This window comes from Podarcis pityusensis (genome assembly GCF_964106645.2).
Source record: "Podarcis pityusensis genome assembly, chromosome: 1".
NCBI lineage: Eukaryota > Metazoa > Chordata > Lepidosauria > Squamata > Lacertidae > Podarcis > Podarcis pityusensis.
In genome coordinates this window covers 137,013,363-137,030,750 of record NC_138028.1, presented here as the reverse complement: position 1 = coordinate 137,030,750, position 17,388 = coordinate 137,013,363, and the positions used below count along the sequence as shown (strand labels likewise).

The 17,388-nt window shown below is 40.0% G+C and overlaps 1 protein-coding gene across 1 annotated transcript in view; it reads left to right on the top strand.

Moving 5' to 3' along the window:
* SPAG16 (sperm associated antigen 16) overlaps nucleotides 1–17,388 on the top strand; it is a 441,575-nt gene that overhangs the window by 29,107 nt on the left and 395,080 nt on the right. The window contains exon 8 of the mRNA XM_081002681.1: nucleotides 5,059–5,189. Coding sequence (XP_080858807.1) covers nucleotides 5,059–5,189 — 131 coding nt within the window. The remainder of the gene's footprint in view (nucleotides 1–5,058; nucleotides 5,190–17,388) is intronic.

Genomic DNA, 17,388 nt, shown 5'->3' with positions numbered 1-17,388 from the left:
TTGTTCATGTGGCTTCAGATTGGGAGATTATGTCAAGCAGAAAAGAAACAGCTGTAGCTGTAGCACATTTTGCTTCTCATTTCATCTCGGCAGAATAAGCAGCAGCTGAAGAAAGTTTCACTTGCTTTAACAGACCTTTAAAACTGGGACTGTGTCAGGAGCAGTTTCAGTTTTCATTTTACTGTTGGCATTATTACTCAAGCTTTGTATGAACAGTTGGATGAGCACAGTTGTCATTGTCTATGAAGTTACTGCAGTTTTACAATGGCTTTTTTAATTAATCTAACTTTTACTATCTACTGCATATTATCTTTATGTTTATTAAAAAAGAAAGAAAAGAAAATCTGTCAGGGTTATAAAGTTGAATAAGGTGGATTTATGTAGCCACAGCCTTTGTGGATGATTTTTATGAGTTTTATTAGCAAGCTAAGCAAGGTGTAGTATATAATAAAGTTTTTACTGTGCTCTTTTTTCTGCAGTGATTTTCAACTTTCCCCTGATATTTCAGACGTTTATAAAATAATTGCACTCATGGTTAAATCACATTGCACTACAAAGTGTCTGCAAGAAGTATTGTAGAACCTTTTAAATGAGATTTTTTTTTTTTTTTTTGGTATTCAAAAGTATTTCCATGGGGCTTCCTTTCACAGCTACCTTTTTTTTACAATGGCAACACATAATATTGAAGTATCATATACATGCTTTATATTGACCCAAGTTGAAAATGAAGAATAAGGCTTAGAGGATAGCACTTCTAACAATCAAACACACTTTCTGCATGTTGAAGATGTTTTCAGCTCTATGGCTGCATTCATATTGAGCATGAACCACAGTAAGCCCCCGATTTGTATGCTCATCCCCTTCCCATTCTTCCTCTGATGTGGCCACAAGGAGATTGCAAGCTTCCACTTCCATTTTAAATTAGCCACTGTTTAGCATGCCATTCAAATCCTAAACCAGAGGTCTTCAGCTATTTTGGCTTATGCTCATACTTTTGAGTATGAGCACAAAAATTTGCAACCAGAAAAATGCACACCCACAAATCACCACACATTTGTGTGTGAGGTTTAAAAAGGTAAAGGTAAAGGACCCCTGACAGTTAAGTCCAGTCCCGGATGACTCTGGGTTTGCAGCGCTCATCTCGCTTTACAGGCCGAGGGAGCCGGCGTTTGTCCATAGACAGTTTTTCCGGGTCATGTGGCCAGCATGACTAAGCCACTTCTGGCTCAACAGAGTACCAAAACCAGAGCAGTGCATGGAAACGCCGTTTACCTTCCCGCCGGAGCGGTACCTATTTATCTACTTGAACTTTTTTTGGTGCGCTTTCGAACTGCTAGGTTGGCAGGAGCTGGGACCGAGCAACAGGAGCTCACCCCGTCACGTGAGGTTTATTAGGAAGCTAATGTAACATTATCACCATCACCATCAGTATTATAAAAGAATATAAATGTATGCTTTAGTTGAGATTCCTGCACTGCAAGGGATTGAATTAGATTACCCTAAGGGCTCCTTCCAATTCTATACAATTCTGTGATTCAATGAAAGGGAAGAAACTTGAGAGCAGAGCTGGTTTTCATTGGGTCAGAGCTGTTCTCTGGCTAACCTTCCACTTTCTCTCTCTCTCTCTCCTCCTTCCAAGGGAGAGAATTTAGCATTGAGATGAACACTAAGTGTCCCAATCTGGAAGATTAGGTAATGAGCACATTTGGAATCTTGAGAGAGTGCCTTGGAAGCTGTCATAAAATGGCTGCCGTGGGGAGGGTGGGGGGCCCATTCACAAAAATGGCTGAAATACTGTGTGTGAGAGAGAGAGAGAAAGAGAAAGAGAGAGAAAAACAAACTACCCGGAGAAAGAAACATGCCACTTGATACCACACAAGTGATAATGAACATTATTTTAAATTACTTAATATATTCTCTTTCTACACAAGCATGGGCGATGCAGTATAAAAAGTGAGAGTGAAGATTTCTTGTTCAGAAGGTCGGACGGAGCCTTCACCTGGACCTCAGCCTGCTGGGTATAACAGCATGATTGATAATTTAATGATTCATTAACCTGTGTCTCTACCTTTCAATGTGAAAGAGGTACTTGTAAATTTATCATTGGCCTTAACTTAAATGGGAAAGGTTTCAATCCCAAATCAGCATTTGCATTTTTCAAAGGTGCATTTTCTTGCCTATTGGTATGAATCCATTGTTATCTTTTCATTTTTAAAGACATATGCTTGGCAGGGGGTTGGACTTGATGGCCCTTGTGGTCTCTTCCAACTCTATGATTCTATGATATTATATATTGACTCTGCTAACACAGGCAGATTATAATTTTAGTGTACATCGGGTTACAGATGCTTCAGGTTACAGACTCCGCTAACCCAGAAATAGTACTTTGGGTTAAGAACTTTGTTTCAGAAATCACATGGCAGCGGTCTGGCAGCAGCGGAAGGCCCCATTAGCGAAAGTGGTGCTTCAGGTTAAGAACAGTTTCAGGTTAAGAACAGACCTCCAGAATGAATTATAAGTTCTTAACCCGAGTTACCACTGTAAGTGATATGAAAGAAAGAAAGAAAGAAAGAAAGAAAGAAAGAAAGAAAGAAAGAATCAAATTCTGGCATTGAACGAATCAGTTAATTTTGGAGCCTTTAACAGCGTTAAACAACTCATCAAAGAAAAAAATTATTTGGACTCTAAATGGAGGAACCTTCATTCACTTTCCCAGATGGCATACTCATCCAATATATGAAGCATCTTTTGGGCTGGAGCAGTACACTGGCACCACTTAGAAAAGCATTTACAGCTTTGCCTATTCAGTGTATGCCCTCCCCATATCTAATGGGAAGATTCAATAGCACCCCTGTGTACCAAAGTCTCTATATCTGTGAGTCTGGAGACGTGGAGGACATTCAACACTATTTGTTACAATGCCCTTTATATACACCCCCTAGATGTGCTAAAATGTTTAGTAAATGTTTAGTACAGTCCCCAAATGTTTTCAAATCATTCAGTTGATGGGTACTTTGAATTCAGCCTGTCTTCCCCTTCCCCTCCTTCCTGGACAATACTATAATTGTAGATGTAATATAGATTTTTTAGTGAGCAACAGAAAATCCTGTGGCTTTCTTTCTCACATAGCGTACATTGGAAGGGCAGACACTGTAAAGCTGGAGACTTGAGTCCAGTCATGGTAACAGGAGAACTTTATTGATATTCAGGAACCCCTAAGGCCAGAGGCAGAGAGTGAAAGCTAGCATTACATGTTTATCTTTTTCCTTGGGGATGCAAAATTATCCAAGTCCTCTAAGTGAATTTCCACTTCAGTGATTCAAGAATAACCACAAACAAGGGAAGGTGCACTTTATGAGGTCCAGAGAGGCCTAGGCCACTTCCATCTTTTGAGGACCGTAGCTATAATAAAAAATATTTTAAAATGTCAATACATGAACACAAAATAAGGTGCATGCACACATACATATGTGAGAGGTTTGTTAATATAATCAGCTGATCTGAGAAGACACATCCATCATCTCATCTTGTACCATCAGAGCCAATATATTTTAATGAATATTTATTGACATTTTATGCTCTTTAATATGATAAGTAAATAACTTTTCTTATTTTCTTAAATTTGAAGCTTAAAGCTGAGAGTGTGTCACATTTTTGTCCAATGTGCATAAAAAGAAAGAAAGAAAGAGAGAGTTTGGACTTGATATCCCGCCTTTCACTCCCCTTAAGGAGTCTCAAAGCACCTAACAATCTCCTTTCCCTTCCTCCCCCACAACAAACGCTCTGTGAGGTGAGTGGGGCTGAGAGACTTCAGAGAAGTGTGACTGGCCCAAGGTCACCCAGCAGCTGCATGTGGAGGAGCGGAGACGCGAACCCGGTTCCCCAGATTACGAGACTACCGCTCTTAACCACAACACCACACAAGTTGCAGACCTTATCAAATACCCCAAATCAACAAGTGTCTGAAGTTGAGGTCCCCTTTGAGTTTGAGGCCCAGGTTGAATCACCCTCTTGGCTTCCCCCTGATTGGCCATGGTCCCATGATTAGGTAATCTGGAAGAGGAGGCAAAAGAAAGACCCTGCCTATCCAGTCCAGTGGGAGAAGTCATCCTATTGAGTAAATGTCCTGCAGTCCATCCTTCCAACAGAAATGCATGGTCAAACCAATGTCCATTTTTTTTTAAAGCTACAGCTAACTTGTGAAATAACCATTATAGTCATGCACCTCAAAAATTGTACCATATGTCCAAATAGTTCTGTTATATAAGGAAAAAGCAGGGACAGAATGAGGAAATGGAACAAGAATGTTATAATCCTCTTTCATTTTTCCCCCAGTTTTGTGAAATTTTATTTTGCGCTTTCTGATCCTTTGAAGACGTAGAATATGAATTGAGGTTTTAAGTTATATCTTCCTCATATTTTGCAGTTGTAGAATGTGATTGCTTTAGGTGTATTCCTTGTGTTTAATCATAAAATTGAACAACTACCAGAAGGGTTTCAGAATGAAATGGCTACAAATGAGCATCTTTGTTATGCATGGAGATTCAGATACTGAGATTTTTTTTTAATTTTTTGGTATTTTTAATCTCCAGGGGTGATAGTAGTTTGAGAGGGACTTGTATGTTCTTTATCTTTTTTAAATGAAATCACTATTTAACAATGTAGAGTGACAATTTTGCAAACATTATTGAGTTTCGAAACCCTCTAATCCTCTCGTTTTATTGCTTAAGGTATACTATATAAGGTCAAATTCTCTCCTGACATTGTTAAATTACAATCAATTTTTAATAAAGCCTATTTAGCCTGGTTAATTAGAGTTAATAGTAAATTTTCTAGCCTGCTGACTTATCTTTAGAAAATATTTGACCACACTGTTCAATGAAATTGACTCCACATGTATTTCTTACTTATGTGAATCTCATTATGTAAGAAAAAAGCATTGGTTCCAACTTGTTGTGTTTACCATCTCTGGTTAATTTGCAGACACAAATATTGTTCAGAACCTATATAAGCACTGAGGGTTACTTATATGCTTGCTTTTTTGTGTATTTGTTCTAGGATTCAGAGTTTCCTGAAGATATTCAAGTGAATCCCTACCTTGCTCGTGCAAAAGAATGTTTGCGCCCTCTAAAGTCTGGAATATATAGGTTGAGCAACACCTTGAAAGTACATGATCTGGCAGTGAGCTGGTAGGAACTACCTTCTAAAATTGCTTACTTATGTATTTGATTTTTTAAACTAACATAGAGAATAATTAACTTTTAATGCTAGTTGCCAAATACTTACTCGTAACAATGCAACCATTTCTATATGCAGTGAAATAAAAGAAATGGATGGGTAGAGACCCCGTGAATAAATGGTACAGCGGGAGGTGAAAATGACCATGGAGAATGTAGGTTCTATGAGGCCCTTTTGTGTAGAGCTATTTCCCCTTGCATCTGAAATAACTCCCCCTCCCAAATATTATATGCATTTATTTCTTTTGATATACACAGACACACACACATACACCAGCTAGTCAGCAAGAGATTTAGAGTGATCTCTGACACTGGCCCTATTGAGAGTGGCTGCCAGACTTTGACTCTCTGCACTTTTCTAGAGGAAAAACATCCTGGGCCTGGAGGCAGCTCAGACAAAAGCTGCTTCTGGAAATGTTACAAGATTTGAAATCAAATTCTGATTCTGATTCTAAAAATCTGGAAACCCCAAAATGCAACGATAATATGAACGAAGGAGTTGTGGTTCTCAGGAAACGGGTAGGAAAAATAATTTCATTTGGAAACAGAGACTTAGTGCTACTGTTTTGATTGCTTGAAGGCTGAAAGGCAGAAGGGCTTTCTATATAAGGTTGCTAGAGAGAAAGCAAAGAAGAGGAGCTTTTGTTTCTTTAGCTATGGATAGCTGCAACTAGTTCAAAAAGCAGAAGACAGCTAGTGAGCTCCAGAGGCATAGTGAAGACATGAGTTCTTCAGCAGTCACGCAAGTAGCACCAAATGTGTCTGCTTTAAAAGAGGCAGAAAATATCCAGCAATAGACAGGGCCAGGGCACGAGAACATCCCAACTGAAAATACTGTGGAAGCTACCGGTACTGTCCAACCTGAACAACAGGAAAAGCTGAATATGGCAAACTACATATCCAGAGCAACTCCTCCATCACAATGCTGGACCCCTACAGAAAGTTATAATAATTATTATTTATCAAATTTGTCTTTCATCCTTAGATCTCAAGGCGGCTTACAGCATAAAAATATAAGATAAAAACACAAAATACATAATACAAAACAAAACAATACCCCCCTCCACCTCCCTCCCTCCCACAAACACATTTGAAAGGATATAGGATACCTGGTTGAAAAGGAATGTTTTTGCCTGGTGCCTAAAGGTGCATAATAAAGACGCCAGCTGAAACTAATCAGAAACTAATTGGCATTCAGTGCAGTCAGACCAGGATCAGTGTAATATGCTCGAACCGTCTTACAGCCCTACATATAGCATGTTGCAGTAATCTAACCTAGAGCTTTCCCGAGCATAGACAACAGTAGTTGGGATATCCCTGTCCAGATAGGGGCACAACTGGACCACTAGCCAAAGCTCAGAGAAGGCACTCCGCACCACTGAGGCACCTGAGCCTCAAGCAACAGCAAAGGATCCACAAGTACTCCCAAGCTATGTACCTGTTCCTTCAGAGGGAGTGTAACCCCATTAAGAGCAGGCAACCTTCCATCCATCTGGTCTAGGGAACCAGCAACTAACACTGCCTCCGTCTTATTTGGATTGAGTTTCAGTTTGTTGATTTTCATCCCATTATTGTTGCAAGACAATGGTCCAGCACATCCACTGCCACACCTGCAGATGTAAATGACAAGTAGAGCATATAGATGTACTCAGAAACTCTGAATAACCCCACTCAGTGGTTTCATGTAGATGTTAAACAGTATAGGGGATAAAATCGAACCCTGAGGAATCCCACACTGAAGTCTCCCCAGGACCAAAGAACACTCCTCAAGCATCATCCTATGGAAATGTTCATCCAAGTAGGACTGGAACTACCACAAAGCGGTGCCAACTATCGCTAACTTGGACAGCTGCTCCAGAAGGATACCATGGCTGATGGTATTGAAAGCCCGTGAGAGGAGAAATAACAGGGACACATGTCCCCTGTTTTCCTCTGACACATGTCATCATAAAGGGTACCCAAAGCAGTTTCTATGTCAAACCCAGGCCTAAACCCCAATTGAAATGACACAAGTACTATATCACAACTCAAGCAACACCAAGATAAGATAGCTTTTGTACCGGTTGTTGTTGTGCACCTCTTGCACATCAGCTTTTATTGTTTGTCTTGTGATCTTAAGCAAAAATTCTTAAATGCTAGAGCCAGTCACCCAAGCTCTGTAGTTTGTGAAGTTAGATGTAAGGGAACTTAGTGAGAAGACCTTCAGCTCAATAAAAGAGATGTGCACAGAACTGGCAGATGACCTGGATGTAGAGCTTTAAACACCTAGAGAAACCACACAGCTAGTAATACTAATCACCATCACCATCGCATATACAAATAAAGTTGAACTTTTTTTTTTACAAAAACGCCCCCCAAAAGTGATTGACTTGCCAAAGAACCAGGACAAAGCTCTGACTTTCATAACTCCCCCCCACACACATCAATTTTGCCTTTGAAATCTAGGTAATAACTAACAAATAGTTATTAATAACTAACAAATAGTTATCTCAATTCTCCTGGGTGCAGGGCATCAGTAAGGGTTACTAAATTAACATAACCTTGGCTTTCTTGACTTCCTTGTCTCAGCTCTCAACACTTCTATGCACAAAAACATGCCGTTTTGTGGGGAAGTCAGATTCAGCATCTTTGAGACATTGGTGTATTTAAGTTTCTCAGCCTTCAGGTAGAATCAGGGTCTGGGAACTTTGATTTATCCACTCTTTTCGATCTTATTAAAACCTTAACTATTAGAATTTTGCTTCAAAGGTAAGCAAAAGTTTAATTCAAGAAATGCAGTTTGCTATAAAGAACCTGTCAGATGTTTTGTTATACTGAGTTAGATTTTTTACAGTTAGGTTTAACAAAGCACTAAAATGCAGATACTTGTTTTTCCTTTAAAACACTGTTTCTACAGATCAGAAAGTCCTATAGATTTTCAAGATGCTGTGCCTCTAAGCAGCATGATAGCTGATATATAATTGCATTTTGAATTCACAGGATCATTCTTTGCAATTCTATGAATATATCAATGTGTTTTCATGTAAGAAGACAGTTGAAGTGTGTGTATATCTGCCCGGAGTGACTTAATAATGTGGGATTGCATTGTTACCTCTTGCAGTAAAGACGTAACAATAAAATATATGACACCTTTTGTTATTCCAAATGACTCCCTGGACAGCAGGATAATACATCCTTTTTAAAGACCACAAAATAATTTATTTCTCCTCTGATCTTTTTTATCTGTCAGAAAATCAGTGTTTGTGAGTTTAGAGTCCTTGCCTTCTATATTTTATTTTACATTTCTGCTTACATTTCATGTTAAACGTTGGTGGTGAATTCCTGGAGTAGCACATGTTTCCATTTTACTTCAGCTCATATAAGCTTTTTCCAGGAACTCTGGAAGCATGTTCATTTATTGATGCTATGTCACATAACATTGGAGCAGTTACTTAAAGTTGTGTGGTGATATAATTTTATTGAAATGTTTATTTTCTGTGAAATAGTGCTAATAAACAAACAAACAAACAATTTAGATTAAATTAAAACCCTAAGAAGAACCTTAATGGGTCATTAGACTGAAGGTCCATTAATTTATTGTTTTCATTTATGAAATGATTTTATATAGCTGACCATAATGAAGTCCACCTAGTGCAGCAAACTATTTCTCCACAGTGGTTAACAGGATGTCAGGACATGAAGAAAACTTCATAAGCCTTTCACATTTTTTACCCCTAGCAACAGGTATTTAGTAGTATTTTGCCTCTCAATAGGGAGATTCTAGTTGTTTTCCATGGTTAATAACTGCTCATAACCCTCTCCTCTATGATTTGCCCAGTATCCTCTTAAAGCCATCTGAGCTAGCGACCATTACTAGATCTTGTAACAGTGGATTCCATGAAGTAATTCTGCCTTGTTGAGAAAGTGTCTTGTTTTGTCTTTCCTAAATCTACTGCAAACAATTGAACTGGATGATCTTTAGTTCCATTAATATAGGAGAGAGCAAAATCTCTTTCCACATCATGCATTTCCCACTAAAACTCTATAATGTAGTGTGTGTTTTTCTAAATTTAAAAGTCCAATACAGTTGATGCTGCCACAGTTTGAAAATAACTACCGTAAATGTTCAAAAAAGGAATTTTCTCAGTTTGGAATAGTAGTGCGAATCAGCCATCTTTTTGCTGAAACTCTAAAATTGAAATTATTTATTGCATTTGTTAGTTACTTTATACAAAACAAATGTCTCACAGATGTATGGCGAGCTTAGATGCCAGTTTTCCATTCAGCAGACTAGGCAGCATCAGTGCATGGGGAGAATTGGTTTGTCCTTCTCAAATGAACCTGTCCTTGATTGCTGAAATTTGCTTCACATTTTCAAATCATAATGTATTTTTAAAGCAATCACTAGTCTGGTACTGTCTGTATTTGTTGGGGTGAGGAGTGAAGCATTTCATTCATGCTTGAAACCTAGGTTTCCCTGGTATGTACCACAAAGCTTCTTATGTGTTTCATGATTTTTTTAAATTTTTATTTATTATAATTATAACTTGCCTATCCAGATAGAAATCCTGTTAAGGCAACTTGCAAGTAGCATTCAATTACACATGTTAAGAACACAGTAACCAATATTAACGTATTTAAGCACAGGGTTTTAGGTGGTCTTTGCTTGCTGCCCTCTAGGATTCTCTCTTTGATAGTGGGCTGTGGGTGGTGGGGTGGTGGTGAAAAGATATAAAAGCCTCTTGAACTGCTCATAGCTTGAGGCTTTGGTCCAGGATTGTTTAATTCAAGTAAATTCTTATCACATTGCTAATATTATTTTCCTTTTCAGGTTCCACATTAACATTGCTTTTCTTTCCTAGGTTGTTTCAGCTTAACCAATTGTTTTTTCTTACCTCTTGACCTTGCTATGGCTACTAATGGTTGCCGTATTTGGAGCCAGGAAGGAATTTACCTGTAGACAAATTGGCCGGTCAGGAGGTTTTGCCTTCCCCATGGCAAAATGTCACAACTTTGGGTGGTTAAGGCATTGGGTGGACTCCTGGTCTTTGAACGTTGGGTGAAGTGTTGTATTATCCAGTATGGAATCAGCGGTGTTTTCAGGGTTCCCCATTAAAGGGGTCTCAATGGGTGTCCCTATCCAGAAGCTTGTGTGGTGCAGATGGTCCACAGGGCTTCCAGTGGTGGCCTTAGGATGGCCACCTCAGTAGATCGATGTCTTGGGGAGGCCATAATCCATGGCATGACCCCGAAGCAGTTCTATCCCTCCAGTAGGATGTTGGAATGGATATACACCCAATGCCTGAGCCAATGTTCCACCTATACCTCTAATCAATAAACTTGTGGCTATTTTTAAATCTCAGACTGTTGTCCACTTGTGTTTGTACTCTCTCACTTCACCATAGAATGAGAGCAGGGGATGGGCTGGGGAGGTAGTGTGACTGGGATCACAAAGTTCTAGCTGTGTTTGCAGTCTCACCTGTATGTGTGTGTCTCTTCTGATCCCACATTTTATTTTAAGTAAGAGGTTATTTCTATTTATAGTATTCTTAGTTGTTATGCAGAAATACCAGAATGTGGAAGAAATATAGATTTTAGAAGTCCCACAGGTTGACCAAACAGTTGTGTGATTACAAGACCGTATTCTACAGTTTAGGAATGTCAACTTTAAAAAATGACAGAACAACAAACACAACCTAAACAGGAAGAAAGTGAATTCCTTTGGGTTTGCCTGAAACTAATTTTCTTGAGCACATTTCACCTGCTGGATATTTCCCAATAGAATGCTTTTCTAGTTTGTCATCTTGAGAATGTCATTCTTAAACCTTTGAATAATCTCCCTAGAGATTATGGCTTGAATTGTCTAAGCATCCTAGGAAAGTAAGTGAGAGAATTTTTTTTATTCATCTTGTGGATAATTTATCAACCTTTTTTGAATTAGAAATCTGCCATACAAAATAATAATAATAATAATAATAATAATAATAATAATAATAATTTATACCCCGCCCATCTGGCTGGGCTTCCCCAGCCACTCTGGGTGGCTTCCAACCAAATATTAAAATACAGTAATACATCAAACATTAAAAGCTTCCCTAAACAGGGCTGCCTTCAGATGTCTTCTAAAAGTTTGGTAGTTGTTGTCTTTGACATCTGGTGGGAGGGCGTTCCACAGGGACGGCGCCACTACCGAGAAGGCCCTCTGCCTGGTTCCTTGTAACTTGGCTTCTCGCAGTGAGGGAACCGCCAGAAGGCCCTCGGAGCTGGACCTCAGTGTCCGGGCAGAACGATGGGGGTGGAGACGCCACGCTCTGAGCCCGGCCTTGGCTGGGGAGGGCGGGGTATAAATAAAAATTATTATTATTATTATTATTATTATTATTATTATTAGTGGATGCCACATATTTCTTGTATAGGTGTCAGAGCTTGCCACTTTTAAAATACATAGATACTTTTTAAAGCATATTTTAACAATAAATTAAAGCTGGAAAATAACCCTCCTTCTTAAAACTTATCTTAAAATCTAAGCTGTAGAAGAATTTGGGGGTTGTAATGTTTGCCTTGTATGACTAAGCCAGGAAAGTCTTGGTTAAGTTACACCACATTGTTTCTTCTTTTTCTTCTTTTCTTCTAGTAACCCGGTCGAGGCTCAGCTGAGGGTCTTTTGTACATGCTAATCAATAGGATATTTCCTAGTAAATAGAAATAGCATAAAGGCTTAAACTGAATAGTAAAGAGGCAGCTTCATGTTCACAGAGGAATCCAGGATGGACCTGGGTTATTTCGCGATGCTTTTGACAAAGAATGTTTCATAGAAATACATCAGGGACAGAAAACTTTTTGCGTAAGAAGGCAATATTTTGTATTGACAGAGCTCCTTTAAAGGCTGAGAGCAGAGTGAATTAGAGCTGTTTGTGAACTGCAAAATCAAACCAGACCTTTCTTGCAGTAGTTTGCTCTCACATAGTCTGTTCTGCTGCTGGTTTTAACTCTTAAGAGGAATGGATGCTTAATGCTGTATGATTTGTGTTTCCCCTCCCCCATCTTTTTACTTTTCAGTTTTGCAAATTGCCAGAGGCTAAGTGAGCCTCAGTAGACGTTTTAGAATATGTAAATGACTGCAAGCAACAGCTCCTTCCCCCAGGGTACTCCATTTGCTTTTAGAGCTGCAATTCTATACATATTTACGTGGGAGGAAGGGCCCTTGAATTTACCAGCCCTTACTCGTGAATAGGATTGCACTACACGTGTACCCTATTCAAAAATAGATTTAGTAAATGTAACATATTACAAACACAGTTCTCAATTAAGCATCCTCATTTATCATATTTTAAATAGTTTATTAATCCTTTATGGGCTACTAGAAGGAATGTGGAACTGTTACCTTTAGATTCTGTTGGACTCCCAATTCCCATCTGCCTCAATCAGCATGGCCAGTGGTGATAGAAGTTGTAGTCCCATGACGGGGGTGGGGGGGGCACAAGTTGCACCTCCCTGAACTGCAGCATGTTGGCTAGGCCTAATGGAAGCTTTAGTGCAAAACATCTAGAGAACACCAACTTGGGGAAGCCTGATCTAAAGGTGCCCTGAAAATTCTTGAAAATGAAACTCCCTATCAGCAGTGCATTGAAATTTCGTTGCTGCTTTTAGAAGAAAAAAACTGCCACAACTTGCTCCTGGGTCAAAAGTATTGTCCCACACCAGCCCAATCTCCAAGTGTTGTGTGATTATAGGGGTCTAGGCGCCTTATCCAGGATTCATGTTTCCTTTGGAAATGAGGCACAGCAGAGACTGTGGTGTCTTTATGATATATGGTTTATTTACCATACATACAATCTGAGCCTACAGTGGAGGGGTTCAGAGCATTTATGCTCCGAGAGGGTATTGCTTCTCTCATAGCCAAAGCCTTGGATACCAGCAGAAATCAGCCATAGCCTCTGTGGCTCTGCTCTAGCTTGCTGCCTTTAACAGACTGCAACTACTTTTACCTAGCCCACACCATCCCCAACTGCAATCCTAAAACAAACTGCTCTCCTCAAAGGCTTTTGTTTTTCTAGCTCAGTTGGTTAGAGCATGGTGCTGATAATACCAAGGTTGCAGGTTCGATCCCCTTATGGGATAGCTGCATACTGTACTCCTGCATTGCAGGGGGGTTGGACTAGATAATCCTCAGGGTCCCTTCCAACTCAACAATCCTATGATTTTATGAGAGACGGGACCCTCTAATTTGCCGTTTTGCACAGATCCATTCCCTTTGTCCCCCTAACAAATCTTTAGTGGGCCATTACCAGGCTAGCTCCTGACTTGAATTTTAACATACTAATTCCAGAGTCTGGCAGCCAGGAATTAGAAGGAGGGTCCAGGAATTGGAAAGGGAGTCCAGGCACTCCACAAACTCATAACACTACACTGCAAACCTGTTCAGAGTTGCATTGCTTAGCTTCTGTTGGCTTGAGGTTTATGGAGATTGTGTGCAGGATTGCAGCCTTTCTTTGGAACTGGGGTCAGTGAGGTCACAGGTGAGGGCTACTCAATACATTACATTGTTATAGAAATTTAAAGTGTGTATCTAAAAATATAACAACAAGCATCCCACATGCTTTGACACTTGTGTTTCCTACAAGTGCATTCTGTGGAGCCAAGATTGGCTGCAACTTAGAGTGTATACTCAGTGGCAAACCTGAGTGTTCTGTTGTACAATGAGAAACAGCTCACAGTCTCACATTTCTTATTCCTTGGCACATCACATAAAATGAGAATTCATTTTTAATTACAGTTGTCATAAGAGATGCCCAGCAATGACTAATCAGCCTTACACCAGCAGTAAAATGGAAGCCTTACTTCCATTTTACTGCTAACATAACTAATGCCCTTTGAACTTTATTTGATGGGAAGGAGCATGGAATCCTAGTAGTGCAGCAGAGCTTGTGGCTCAGATGATACTGAATTATGGAAGCAACCAGTTATGTGCTCCTTTATTGGTGAAGATCTCAGGTATAGACTGTTGACAGTCCTCTTCTTCTTTTTTAAGTCAGCCCATTAGCAGTTGTTTGACGGAAGGTGAATGCAATAAGCCTTTTGAAGATGTCTGGGATTCCAAGTAGTATTCTATCAAGAAAGGTCATACTCTCTTTATTAACAAGCTCCCAAAACTTGAGTCAAACAGTCACTCCAATGCTGATGGATCTACTACTCAAAAAAGTTTGCTCAAACTAAGACAAAACTTACTACTACTATTCTTCCCATCTGACTGGGCAGCTCCCAACAGAATATTAAAAACACGACCAAACATCAGTCATTCAAACGTCCCTAAACAGGGCTGCCTTCATATGTCTTCTAAAAGACAGATAGTTGTTTATTTCCTTGACATCTGATGGGAGGGCATTTCGCAAAGCTGGGTTTTTCACACAGGCACCATAGTATGCCTGAGCAGCATGTCCCCTGTGCGCCTCTTGCCAACAACACCCCCCCTCCAAACAAGAGTGCCCCAGGTTCACCAGCTGCAGCTCACCAGAAAAGAATCATTGCTGCCTTTTAGAAAGGTGACATGGGGGGAGGTGTGTGTGTGTGTGTGTGTGTGTGTGTGTCTCCATCTGTCAGTCAAAGGAGGGGCTAGAAATGCTAAGAAACAGTTAAACTTCAACTCTGCAATGAGTTCACTTAGACTTTTCCTCTTACTTGGGAGTAAATCTCATTGCATCTTGAAGATGTATAGGATCATAGTTGCAGCCACAGGAAGATGACCTCTAGGAGGAAAAGGTTGGGTGGATGAAAACTTCACCAATAAGAATTGGGGTGGGTGAAGGGGTGAAAAACTGAGGACAGACAATGGGTGAAGTGGAAACACATGAGACCGTGATGATGTGTATCAGGATTTGCAAAATTAAACTTGAAATGCAGCAAGAAAAAACAGCATCACTGTGTTTTAAGCCTGTAATGTGTACAAATCTCACTGGCTGTCCTGAGCTATTCTTTCCTGCACAGCACTCCTGAAAATATGGTGGCACTTTTTCATTTAAAAGAGTCAATCCAGTTCTATTTTTTATATTTTAAAAATACATATTTACCAAAACAAAGAAGTAAATTGTTTATAATGTAACTTCAGACAAAAGAAGTCTCTTTTTGCATTTTGGAATTATTAAATGATGCTAACAAAATGTTACCAGAGTGGTTGCAACATGCTGTTTAGTTTCAGATCAAATAATTTTTGTAAATTAAACGTTTAACCACAGCTAGATAGATAATGCTTGCCATTTCTAATCTACCATGTCTGTGCATGTGTCAGCACTTGATTTTAGAAGTCTTGCTCTGGTCAAAGTCTTTACAAGGTTGTGAGCATCTTCGTGGTTTGCATATTCTTAATCATGCAAGTTAATGGACTGCAGCACAGAAACCACCGTTTTCTATCTCTCTCCAGGCTATTTGCAGCCAGGGCAGCTTCAGCAGTGAAATGAAACCAAAACCTGCACACACGATTCTATGTGCACCATGTCTGTAAAATAGACTAATATACACCCTACTTTAAAGTTGCTCATAATACAAATTGAATTCTTGAAATTTGGAATGAGGTGGGTGGGAGCTTTGCTTAGAGTCCTATGCAGAGGCGGAGAAAGGTGGGGGTGGTCCGCCTCAGGTGTCATCCCTGAGGGGGGGTGACATCGCTGTGGGCGGCACTGCCCCTGAGACGCTCTCTGCTGCTGGCGCACTCCCCTAGGATGCTCCACGCTGCCGGCGCACCCCCACGGGCGGCTAGCCACATCCCCGCGGGTTGCTCCAGGTGTCAGACCAGCTAGCTCCGCCTCTGGTGTTAAGCAGGGACATTTCAGTGGGCAAAGTGAAATGAAGATATATCCAGAGAAGAGGTTTCATAGACTCATATCCTGGAATCTGTTGCCTATAGAGACTTATTCCACCTAACCCTGGAGATATTTAGAACTCAGGCATTTAATTGACCGAGTATAGCCACCTGCACATAATCAAAGGGGTAGTGGGGCTGCAGTCTTGGCCCTTTCTGTGAGGTTGCCAGGATTCTCCTGGCCATATCTTTGATGTCCATATGTTGGGTGTAAACATCTCAATTGTATGTAAAGCTCGTGCATGTAGTTAACCAGGAGTTGAGACACTGTACATGATTTCAGCTCCTGAAGAAGCCTATGGTGCCTAGGTTTTCTTCCTTCATGTGTCCATGCTTATTATGTAGACATCAAGGGCAGAGACGAGGAAGCTTTGCACCACTGCTGATCTCATGAGCCTCCTTTCATACATAAATCATGTGAAGTGGTCTTATTATCTTTTAGATACCTCTATCATCCCTGTTCTATGTCTCAAACTATTATTCCATGGTGACAATTGGTTTTTTTGGTGTATTTGTTTAGTATAGCCTGATGTTTTGTATGGCTCCTGTTATGGGTGTCTGATTGGAACTTGTTTGTGTGTGTGTACCTGCCACATACATCTTGTCCCAAACACATAAACCCCTAGAGAGAAGCGAGATATTTTCTGACAGATGAACTGAGCACTGTTTTGGGACAGAGCCTGACTATTGTTTCAGTAACCCAAGAATGTAGATCCACACCAGACTTAAGCAAAGCTTTCCTTTATTGCAAGAAAAGAGTTGATTGAAGAGACACAAAATTATTGGATGCATGGCAGCATTAATTTTTATCCTAGCATATTCATACTTCTAAACTAAAGAGATAAAAGCTATCTACTGCTATGAGAAATAACAGGTGGCATAAATCTCCTATAGAAGTGCAAATGTTTAGTGGCTTCATCTGTTTAAGACTTAAAATAGTTACGTCAAGTGTGTGAAAGTGTTTGCATTTCAACATCATACCCTACTGCTTTGGGAATTGTGCTGTCCATTACTCATGTTCCTGTCTGGGGACACTTCCCCCATATGCCCTGTTTCTTTTAATTCCTTGCCTACTTTGCTGTCATGCCTTCTTTTCCCTCCCTCGCTATCCAGTTCTGTGGCCGTTTCCCCAAACTTTACTGTTCAGCAACCACAACTTTTAACTCTGTCACCACTTAGTGAAACTCCAGGAGTAGAAGAGTAAGTCAGTGACACATATACTACTAGAAAATGGTATCTGCTGAACAAATTGGCATTCCATTCTAAATATCGCTGTCTGTCACTTTGAGCTGCAGCCATAGAACCATTTGTCTGGCA